The following is a 12,189-nucleotide window of genomic DNA, read 5'->3' as shown; positions in this document are numbered from 1 at the left end:
CTGGATTAAAGCTTTAGTGAGCAAGGTTCTGCCCACCAGAGCAAGACCCAGTTTTTCTCATGGCCAGACCCTCCCATCAAGAAGCTTACACAAGCCTCTTAGCCTCATGCAACAGAGCGTAGACAGAAGAAGCAAGAAGCACAGTCTCACAGCAGCTAAAACAAAAACTGTATCACAGAAAGTTAATCATGACGAAAAAGCAGAAAGTTATGTCCCAGATGAAGGGACAAGATAAAATCCCAGAAAAACAACTAAATGAAGTAGAGATAGGCAACCTTCCAGAAGAAGAATTCAGAATAATGATAGTGAAGATGATCCTGCTACTGCTACTGCTGCATGATCCAGGATCTTGGGAAAAGAACGGAGGCAAAGGTTGAGAGGTGCAAGAAATGTTTACCAAAGACCTAGAAGAACTAACAAACAAACAGGAATGAATAATACACTAGAAGGAATCCGTAGCAGAATAACTGAAGCAGAAGAACGGATAAATGACCTGGAAGACAGAATGGTGGAAATCACTGCCACAGAAGAGGATATAAACAATGAAAGGAAATGAAGACAGACTGAGACCTCTGGGACAGCATCAAATGCACCAATATTCACATTATGGGGGTCTCAGAAGGAGAAGAGAGTAAGGACCTGAGAAAATATTTGAAGAGATAATAGCTGAAAGCTCCCTGAACATGTAAAAGGAAATAGTCAACCAAGTCCAGGAAGCACAGAGAGTCCCAGGAAGGATAAACCCAAGGAGGAACACACCGAGACACATAATTAAACTGACAAAAATTAAAGGCAGATAAAATATTGAAAGCAACAGGGGAAAAACAACAAATAACATACAAGGGAACTCCAATCAGGCTATGAGCTGATTTCTCAACAGAAACTCTCAAGCCAGAAGGGAACGGCATGATATATTTACTGTGACAAAAGGGAAGAAATTACAATCAAGAATATTCTACGCAGCAAGACTCTCCTTCAGATTTGATGGAGAAATCCAAAGGTTTCCAGGCAAACAAAAGTTAAGAGAATTCAGCACCACCAAACCAGCTTTACAACAAATGCTAAGGGAACTTTTCTAGGCGGGAAAAACAAGAGAAGAAAAAGACCTACAGAACAGAAAGTAAACCCCAAACAATTAGGAAAAAAGTAATAGGTTCATATATTTCAATGATTACCTTAAATGTAAATGGATTAAATGCGCCAACCAAGACATAGACTGACTGGGTGGATGAAAACATGTGCCTGTATGCACCTCCACTTATCACATCACTCTGCTTGATCCCCCCAAATTGTATGTAATTACTTTATATTGTTAAATTAATCATGTTTCCATTATGGCTTGCAATTGTAATTATCTTTTATTTTTTGTCTGGCTATTGATTGTAAAAACTGATAAAGCATCTTTTACTATCATGATTATGTAACAATTAATACTGTATCATGATTGGGCAACAGAAAAATAATAGAACTCTATATCACCAAAACTAGGATCTAATAGAAAAACCTATAATCACTTTTAAAAATCCAGATACATATCAAAATTATCTTGAAATTTTTTGAAAAATACAAATGCTCACGTATTGCTTTTTTTCTCCAGAGTTCCAGATATGTTTCTAATGAGCAGTCATGTTTAAAAACAACCGGATTATATGATGATCTTTTACTTTTACCTAGTTTGTTCCACTTTTTCTATTTCATATTCAGTGCTCCCATTTCATTTAGTTTATGTTCTCCAATTTCTCCATCTTTTAATATTCTTTCTCAAGCCTTTATCAGGTGTAGTAGAAAAGCTTTTGTATTATGTATAATATATATATATATTTTTTTTTTACAAAAATAAAAAGCAGAGACCTTCATACAGGTTTCTTAGGAGGCAGGTAAGGTGGTCTGGTATACCCATCTCTTGAAGAATTTTCCAAAGTTTGTTGTGATCCACACAGTCAAAGGCTTTAATGTAATCAACGAAGCAGATGTTTTTCTGGAATTCTGCTTTTTCTATGATCCAACACATGTTGGTAATTTCATCACTGGTTCTTCTGCCTTTTCTAAATCCAGCTTGTACACCTGGAAGTTATTGGTTCATGTATTGCTGAAGCCTAGCTTGAAGGATTTTGATCATTACCTTGTTAGCGTGTGAAATGAGCACAATTGTACACTAGTTTGAACATTCTTTGGCATTGCCCATCTTTGGGATTAGAATGAAAACTGACCTTTTCCAGTCCTGTGGCCACTGCTGAGTTTTCCAAATCTGCTGGCATATTGAGTGCAGCACTCAATATTTGTACTTTGTCAGCGTCATCTTTTAGGATTTGAAATAGCTCAGCTGGAATTTCATCACCTCTACTAGCTTTGTTCATAGTAATGCTTCCTAAGGCCCACTTGACTTCACATTCCAGGATGTCTGGCTCTAGTCATTTGTGATCACACCATCATGGTTATCCGGGTCATGACAGAGCTTTTCTGTACAGTTCTTTTCTGTATTCTTGCCATCTCTTTTTAATCTCTTCTGCTTCTGTTAGGTCCTTGTCATTTCTATTTTCTATTGTGGCCATCTTTACATGAAATGTTCCCTTGTATCTCTAATTTTCTCAAAGAAATCACTAGTCTTTCCCATTCTATTTTTTTTTTTTTCTATTTCTTTGCATTGATCACTGAAGAAGGCTTTCTTATCTCTCCTTGCTATTCTTTGGATTTAGATGGCTATTGGAAATGGCAACCCACTCCAGTAATCTTGCCTAGAAAATTCCATGGATGGAGGAGCCTGGCGGGCTACAGTCCATGGGGTCGCAAAAAGTCGAACACAACTGAGCGACTTCACTCATACTCACCCATGTTTCCTTTTCTCCTTTGCCTTTCACTTCTCTTCTTTTCTCTGCTATTTGTAAGGCCTCCTCAGGCAACCATTTTGCCTTCTTACATTTCTTTTTCTTAACGATAGTTTTGATCACTGCCTTCTTTACAATGTTACGAACCACCATCCATAGTTCTTCTTGGATCTAATCCCATGAATCTATTTGTCACTTTCACTGTATGAAAGTGAAAGTGAAGTCGTTCAGTCGTGTCCGACTCTTTGCGACCCCATGGACTGTAGTCTATCAGGCTCCTCCACCCATGGGATTTTCCAGGCAAGAGTGTTGGAGTGGATTGCCATTTCCTTCTCCAGGGGATCTTCCTGACCCAGGAATCGAACCCAGGTCTCCCACATTGCGGGCAGACGCTTTACCGTCTGAGCCATAAGGAATTTGCTTTAGGTTATACCTGAATGGCCTCCTGGTTTTCCCTACTTTGTTCAGTTTAAGCCTGAATTTTGCAAAGGGAGTTCATGATCTGAGCCAGCTGAAGATGAGCAGCTCTATGTAGGCAGCAAAAACAAGACCTGAAGCTGACTGTGGCTGCAATCGTGAGCTCCTTATAGCAAAAAAAACCTTAAGTGTGCAAACATTACTACTTAAGACCTCTGATCTACTTTATAAGTTTATGAAATAGCTGGTACTAAATAAAATATTAAAAAGGTGGTCAAGATATTAATAATTAAGAGAATCTAGATACTGTGCTTAGTGCTCTCTACATTATTTCATTAAAATGCCCACAATCATGCCAAGTATTACTATCTCCAGAAATAAGATTAGGTGAGGCCACATAAGACAACAAGGGGAACTGAGATTCAAGCATAAGCAGTATGACTTCAGATCCCACTCTTTTTACTACTAACTATGCTGCAGTTTCTATGCTGGCAGTCATATATCTCTTTATTTCAGCTTTACAAATAAATTATTAATGTTGCCCCTTATTTCCATATTCTTATACTTGCTTGCAAAGCTTGAAGATAAATCCCACAACGATAATACCCACAAACTACTTGTTAGAATCATATGGTGAAAGCCTGGGGAGTAACTACGGGACTAATTTAAAAGTCTGCCACTCCTCTCTAAGGAATTATTTGGTGATAGCTCTTCTCTCATGAAATTGTTTGAATTTCTTCTCTTGCCAATTATCGTAACATCATTCATAAGCATGCTTGCTATTAATTTTTCTTTCCCCTCAATAAGCAGGGGATGTCTGGCTTAATATCTGACTTTGCAAATAACCACTCTACATGGAAACAAGTTTAATTTTTAATTAATTATGAAATGTAGAAGAGAATGAGTATATATTTTACATGCTGTTTTACTATAATTTGTTTATAATTTCTCTGCTCACGTCCTCCTGCCTCCCTCTTCACCAGTTCATATTTTCTATTTCTTTGAGAAACCATCACTTCCCAACACTATACAAAGCTATACTTTCCAATATTTCATTCTATGTTAATTTTTCCTCTTATAGTGGTTCATAGTTACTTTGTGAGTGGTTAATATCTGTTAGGATAGGAAAAGTAAAGGAAACTTTCTCTTTTGTATTTTTTGTTAGATGTAAATTCTGTAAAGGAAAGAAATATCTGTTCAGTTTCCTTTTTTAACCTCCCAAATGTTTTATATACCAGTAAACATTCAACAAGGTTTCCCTGGTAGCTCACAGGTAAAGAATCTTCCTGCCAACTTAGGAGACGCAGGTTCGATCCCTGGGTTGGGAAAATTCCCTGGAAAAGGAAATGGCAAACCATTCCATTATTCCTGCCTGGGAAATTTCATGGACAGAGGAGCCTGGTGGGCTACAGTTCATGGGGTTGCAAAAGAGTCAGACACAACTTAGCAACTAAACAACAACAACAAAAAACATGCCGTAAATATTGTAGACCTGTTTGGACTTATTTTACAGTTAGCCTCCAATCACCACTACCATCAACATGTTTTGTATACATGCTATACGTCTGTGTATGTGTGTGATGTTTATGAAACCGATGACAAACATGACAATGTGCTCCAGCCACAAAAGAATTTCCAAATTAAATATTTTTGGATATTGGAAAAGACAGTTTAGTGCAAATAAAACATTTTAATGTTGGAAGACATCATCCTATCTCAACTTAAAAAGGAGCTATTCAATAAATCAAGCAACAAAGCTGAGTTCCTCCACTTCTAGACTCACACATTAATTCAATATTTATAGTGCACCTTGGAAACAGTATATATGATTTCTGTAAGAGTATAAAGAGCTTTTAAGGACTGCTGCTGCTGCTAAGTCACTTCAGTTGTGTCCAACTCTGTGTGACCCCAGAGACGGCAGCCCACCAGGCTCCGCCATCCCTGGGATTCTCCAGGCAAGAACACAGGAGTGGGTTGCCATTTCCTTCTCCAATGCATGAAAGTGAAAAGTAAAAGTGAAGTCGCTCAGTCATGTCCGACTCTTCGCAACCCCATGGACTGCAGCCTACCAGGCTCTTCTGTCCACGTGATTTTCCAGGCAAGAGTACTGGAGTGGGTTGCCATTGCCTTCTCCATTTAAGGACTAGAGATGGTATATACAAAAGAACATTTCTCAATATGTGGGATCCCTGGAACACTGCAGAATTCTTTTTTTTAGGGAAAATATCAGTGAGATTTATATTTGCAGACGTAAGAAAAAATTTAAACACATCAGTAGCACAGAAGAATGATATTCAAAGTATATATTGATACAGTGGCAGCATTTACCAACTAATCACCTCATGTGTGCTCTTTTCAATGTGTTTTTTGCTATCTATCTGATTATACTTTCACATTTTTCTGTAACGACATTCAATTTTTCTAAGTCTGTATATAGTTTAAGATATTTGTACACAGTTTAAGATATATGCACCGCCATTGCTGAAAATAACTGTGTACATTTTAGTCTACTTTATTAAGCAGGAAAATGTGTGCATGCTAAGTCACTTCAGTCATGTCCAACTCTTTGTTACCCTATGGACTGTAGCCTGCCAGGCTCCTCTATCCATGGGGATTCTTCAGCAAGAATACTGGAGTGGGTTACCGTCTCCTTCTCCAAGGGATCTTCCAGACCCAGGGATGGAACCCGCATCTCCTACATCTCCTCCTGCATTGGCAGGCGTGTTCTTTACCACTAATGCCACCTGGGAAGATAAAGGATGAATGATTCCACTGTTAGTAAGATATCAGTAGGAACAAGCGAGTTGGGAAAAAAGTCTTCACTGACAAGTAAGGAAGATTTCCCTGAAAATAGGAATGCAGAGAAAAGAGAGAAGCTGAAAAGAACTGATACCCTGCCGTGCAGAACATGTTTCAGGGTACAACTGCAGAATGTTACTTCTAGTGACACTCTGAGACTCAAACAGATGCTTCAATTTCCTCCTTGAGGAATTATAGTTTAGGACTCAGAAGTAACCAGTGTCCATCAGCAGTATTTACCCTCAGACTTATCACCTGCTAAATCAATCTGTGGCAAAATGCCCGATTTGGGCAGTACTTTGCCTTGTAACCATGGGTGAAAGATTAAAAGGTCAGGTGAGGATTTTATCAGTTGATTTTTTTAAAAATTCTTTCGCCATTGAACCCTAGTAAACCCTATTGCTTAATTTAATTGGACCATAGAAATAGATTAGGGAGTATGAGAAAGTTATCTCCCTGCTATCCTAACTCTAGTTAACTTAGTGGGCATCGGAAATAAGTATATATATAGTATGATTCCAAGGGTAGTAAAATATGTACTTAAAGGATATATTTAAAAATATTTTTTAAAAGGACATACTTCAAAATATGTACTTAAAATATGTACTTCAAAATGTTAACAGAGATTATGTCTACTGATGGTGAGTTTTAGGAACTACTTTTTTTCATTTCTATATTTTCTAAATTTTCTATTAATACAATGAACATGAGTTACTTATGCAACTGTCAAAAATATTATTAAAATTCACAATTTCATTGAGAAACAATAAAAATAGCCTTTGAGAGTATGGCTTGCTCTTGATTTAATCCGAAGGGTATATCTTTGATCTTATTGATATTTCATTAATACACTGCTGCTGCTGCTGCTAAGTTGCTTCAGTTGTGTCCAACTCTGTGCGACCCCATAGACAGCAGCCCACCAGGCTCTTACGTCCCTGGGATTCTCCAGGCAAGAACACTGAAGTGGGTTCATCAATACACTGTAGTTACAAAAAGTATTCTTTGGACAAATAGATTAGGAAACACAGGGAAAGTACCTAGCACAAAGTAGATAATTAGCAGACAATAAGCTATTATTTTAAGTGAAGGTTACAATCTGTACTAGAGGCTAGAGACTCAAGCATTAGTAAAATCTAAAATCTGCTCTTGAATGGCAATGACGACCCTGTATGCAAGACAGGGAAAGAGACACAGATGTGTATAACGGACTTTTGGACTCAGAGGGAGAGGGAGAGGGTGGGATGATTTGGGAGAATGACATTCTAACATGTATACTATCATGTGAATTGAATCGCCAGTCTATGTCTGACGCAGGATGCAGCATGCTTGGGGCTGGTGCATGGGGATGACCCAGAAAGATGTTATGGGGAGGGAGGTGGGAGGGGGGTTCATGTTTGGGAATGCATGTAAGAATTAAAGATTTTAAAATGTAAAAAATAAAAAACTAAAAAAAAATAATAATAAAAGTAAAAAAAAAAAAATCTGCTCTTGAGGAACTCACAGTCTAATAAGGGAAGCAGATAACCTATCACAATATAATGCAATACAACCTACGTGTTACCTAGGTAAGAACAAAGCAGGCCTATACCATTTAATTTTTAAAACAAAGCATTTTCTACTTTCAAGGACAATCAATCAGCAAAAAGCAAAAGTGTTCATTAAAACTTTGAAAACATTAAGTACACTGGTGATCTCCCTTTTTCCTCATTCAACTCAAAGTTCTATTGCAAAATATGAATGTGACCCCATGAATCCATGCTTACATTTCTAAACAATTTTATGGCATTCAAAGTACTTTCTGTACACCTAATCCTCATAACAACCCAAAGGGAAGCAAGGTAAATGGTTTACATTTATAGATAAGGAAACTACAACTAAAGCTTATTCCCAAGGTTAACTAGTTACAGATCCAGAATCTGACTCAGGTGATAATGCTTTTATAGAGACATAGTATACATTAACAGTTTAAGTTAAAGCGATTCAGGTGTATATACTTTATACACCTATCATGATCAATGTTTCAATCTTGGAGTGGTCATACACCTGGGTTACATGAAATACGTTATTTGCAGTTCGGATGATAGAGAATTAGACCAAATGTTGATGATACATATGGAGAAATATGCACAGATAGCACCACTTGCTATTATCAGTGTCCAAGAGAAAAATAAAAAGCAAGTAGAAGCTGACTGCTTCCTAGTCTATTATTTTCCAGAAACTTACTATCTTGAGTTCCAAAGTGGTTTTTAGCAAATATATTCTGTATCACTCTGGTTCAACTGTATTCTTTGATATACATACTCAACAAAAAATATATTAAGCGCTATCACGCAGGAACTTACTAAGTGCTTCAGGACTGTATACAGATTTCATATCCTACAGAGTTAACAAGATTATTTCTTCTGAAATAAAATCTAGATCACCCACAATGACAGTTTAGAAAGCTTTTTAAGACCTAGTTTTTTGTTTTGATTTTTTTTAAAATCAGTAAACACTGATTTACTGATTTAAAAATCAGTTGGTAATACTTATCTCCAGAGTAGGACTACTACCGGAGAAGGCAATGGCACCCCCTCCAGTACTCCTGCCTGGAAAATCCCATGGATGGAGGAGCCTGGTGGGCTGCAGTCCATGGAATCGCTGAGGGTCGGACATGACTGAGCGACTTCACTTTGACTTTTCACTTTCCTGCATTGGAGAAGGAAATGGCAACCCACTCCAGTGTTCTTCCCTGGAGAATCCCAGGGACGGGGGAGGCTGGTGGGCTGCCATCTATGGGGTCGAACAGGGTCAGACATGACTGAAGTGACTTAGCAGTAGCAGGACTACTACCATTGAAAATACTTCTACAGGGACAACTCAAACACAAAAGTTGTTTTTTGGCTTTACCTACAGTTTACTTCTGTATCTATTAAAATATAGGTGAACCAAATAAGAACTAACATGTCGTTTAGCTGGTGATAGATCCCTTAAAATCTTTGACACTTTTCATGAATGGGAGACTAGCATAACCACTGAAGTCACTCTTTAGTACTCTGTTTATCTTCTTTTTCTCTTTTTTGGCACACCACAGGGCATATGAGATCTTAATTCCCCAACCAGGGCTTGAATCCACCCCCCCTGCATTGGAAGTGCAGAGTCCTAACCACTGGACCACCTGGGAAGTCCTATGTTTGTTTAACTGATAAAATTATACAGATTTTACAGCAGTGTGCAAATGTATTTCTGTGATATTTAAAACCTTATTCCTGGCCTGCAAGGAGATCCAATCAGTCCATCCTAAAGGAGATCAGTCCTGGGTGATCCTTGGAGGGACTGATGTTGAAGCTGAAGCTCCAATACTTTGGCCACCTGATGCAGAGAGCTGACTCATTTGAAAAGACCCTGATGCTGGGAAAGATTGAGCGCAGGAGGAGAAGGGGACAACAGAGGATGAGATGGTTGGATGGTATCACTGACTCAATGGACAAGAGTTTGGGTAAACTCCGGGAGTTGGTGATGGACAGGAAGGCCTGGTGTGCTGCGGTTGAGGGGGTCACAAAGAGTCGGACACCACTGAGTGACTGAACTGACTGACTATTCCTGGCCCATTTTTACTAAAAAAAGGAGTTATGGTATTAAATTAAAATTTTGACTGTAAACTCCTAGAATTTACCATTTCAAGTAAATTCCAAGCAATTTTAACCTAGTTCAACATTCGGCTCTAAAGAATAGCTAAATCTGAATGAAATAATCCAAACTTACAACATCTTATACATCATACTTGAAAATAAAAGCACATTATTACACAATAATGAAGAGGCAAAGATTTGGCCTGCTGTCTGAGAAACAAGAGGCTGAACTATCTAGGTTCCTTCTGGCAAGGCACTGTTTCAAAAGAAACTTCTTTGTCGTCTTCAAACAATACGGTCCTGTCACAAAACCCAATCTTTTTTTTTTGGAAATCCACAGGTCACTGCTGGGGTGCAAGGTGGAGTTGGGGAAAAAAAAATAGGTGCGAGGTTTGAAGCCTTGGGAATCAGGACACCCCAGTTTCTAGTCCCAGTACAGCTCAAGCTCTAACTGTGACCTTGGAAATGTCCGCGGCTCGGGAACTTGGATTCCTCCTTTTCTCAGTTACCCTGCTCAGGAGGAGGGATGGAGGGGTGGAGAACTGGGACCGGCCCCCAGGGACTGCGGATGCCCGGGCTGCACCACGCTCCAGGTTCACGCAGCTCCTCAGCCCTGGAAGCAGTTCGCCCCATCTTCCCACAAGCTCCGCCACTGGCTAGTCTCGGAACAAGTCTGTTCCTGGGTTCCCCCGGCAGGGTACCCGCGGATCGGCCCGGGGCTCCCCACTGGTGCCTCCGCTGCTAGGAAGCGACCCGCGATTATCCTTCCCTTCGCCGAGAAGCCTCCCATCTACCGTTCATTCTCACCCCGGTCCTTCCTCCTTCGGAGAACCCCTGGCTTCCCTGCCCCCAAGAGATCCCCACCTTGGCTCGGTTTCAAGACCCTCTCCTTCCTTCAGGCGACCTCCCCTTCACATTGTCTTCACCTCCAGGGGACCCTCAGTTCACACACGCCCATCCTTCCTCAGACTCGCACGTATTTCCACCCGCCTGCCTTCTGCCGAGGAGCCCCAGCTCCAGTCGCGGGGCCGGGGGGTAGGGTTGGGGGAGCCTCCCCCACTTCCGCCATCTGGTTCTGGGGACCCCTCTCACCTCCGCGGTGAGAGATGTGTTTACTGAGGAATCGTTGCTTCTTTCGCTGGTGCAGCAAGGTCGGGTATTTGAGCAACAAGAATGAAGTCACCAAGTACCCTCCCAGGGTGGAGAGGAGGTAAAAAGCCGCGGAGGACGACATCTCAGCCCCCGTGTGAGGAAGCCTCCCGCCGCCTGGCCCTCTGAACTCCGCTGATACGCTCGCAACGGCTGCGGCGCCGGCGGCTGCTCGAGGTCTGCTCGCCCCCAGCCGGCGCCCGCGGTGCAGCGCACTTGTCGGCGCCGGCCCACCGCGCACGCGCAGCCGGACTCGGGCCGCCGAGCAACAAAGGAGCTCCGGCACGCAGGCGCGCTCTGGTAGGAGCCTGCGGGGTCCCGGCGCGGGCGTCTGTCACCTAGCTCTGCGGTCCGGCTCGCGGCCCTATAAAGGAGAAAGCTTGGAAACCCGCCAGTGCCTCTGCCGTCGTTCCCACACAAAAGGCTGTTCAAGGAGAGCCTTCAGGAAGGCCTGACGTAATTAGAAAGTCCACATCAGAAAAGAATCAGTCCGGGGCGCGTCGTTAGCCTCTGCTCGAGGAAATGCAAAGAACTCTGACCGCAGGAGGAGTTAAGGTTTATTAAAGGAAATAATAAACATACCCATTTGTCTAGCCAAGAGCGAACTTTCTCCGTTGTCGCACATACCATGCGAGGTGCCAGTTTATCAGTCAAATATTTGAGGGATGGCTCTTCTCACATTTCACTGTGAAATTGCAAACTTCGTGCCTCGGACATGGTCGAGTCAAATATCTGTGGATTTTTGAGTTTGTTCAAAAATAAGGAAACGTTGACAGGTTATCACTTTAGTCTTGGGAAGACTGGAAACTAAATTCCCTTTCATTCTACACATTCCAAACTAGAATTCTAAGAGTCACATTTAAGTGCAAAAGAATTAACCCAGGGCTGAGGGAGAAAATTTGGTCATAAGAACAGATCTCCCACAGAAGTAGAAGGCAGAGTGATTATTTAAAATCATGTGACTCTGACCTGAAGCAAACTTCTGTTTTCTTATCTGAAAAATGAGGAACATTTTTACTAAATAACTTACAACTCTTTCTGTTAATGACTTCCCAAAGATTCTTGTGTACTTTAAGAGGAATTTAAATAAAATTTAATTTTACTTAATAAACAAAATTTAGAGGATTCTTGAAAACAAAGGTCTTCAGTAGATTTTTAAAAGTAGCAGAAAAAAAGACTTTTACATCAGTTCACCATCATAGTGAGGCAGGAGGTAGATGGACCCCAGACTAGGTATTTACAACTGGTCCCCTGTTTACATGGGCTCCAGGCTAGACATTTAAAATTAGCCTCCAGTTTGCATTTCCTGAGACAGAAGATAGATGGGCTCCCATCTGCCCTCTGAAATGGAAGTAACATCACAAATAGAGTAAATAGCCAGGCTTTGT

At 40.7% G+C, this 12,189-nt stretch overlaps 1 protein-coding gene across 5 annotated transcripts in view; it reads right to left on the bottom strand.

Moving 5' to 3' along the window:
* GDPD1 (glycerophosphodiester phosphodiesterase domain containing 1) overlaps positions 1-11,762 on the bottom strand; it is a 50,645-nt gene extending 38,883 nt beyond the window's left edge. Inside the window, exons 1-2 of one of the 5 annotated variants that reach the window (XM_069542604.1) lie at positions 10,745-10,986; positions 5,816-5,986 (exon numbers count right to left, since the gene is read on the bottom strand). Coding sequence is in view for 2 of the 5 variants with exons in the window: in XM_069542601.1 (XP_069398702.1) it covers positions 10,745-10,886 (142 nt within the window). In the remaining 3 variants the exon portion in view is untranslated. Of the gene's footprint in view, positions 1-5,815; positions 5,987-10,516 lie in introns of all 5 variants that reach the window. The other 4 variants (XM_069542606.1, XM_069542601.1, XM_069542603.1 and 1 more) reach the window with 4 other exon arrangements.
* Positions 11,763-12,189: the final 427 nt, after the last annotated feature.

Source organism: Ovis canadensis, chromosome 11 (genome assembly GCF_042477335.2).
Source record: "Ovis canadensis isolate MfBH-ARS-UI-01 breed Bighorn chromosome 11, ARS-UI_OviCan_v2, whole genome shotgun sequence".
In the NCBI taxonomy this organism is placed as follows: domain Eukaryota; kingdom Metazoa; phylum Chordata; class Mammalia; order Artiodactyla; family Bovidae; genus Ovis; species Ovis canadensis.
The sequence above is the reverse complement of the archived record's forward strand: the minus strand, read 5'-3'. Positions and strand labels throughout refer to the sequence as shown.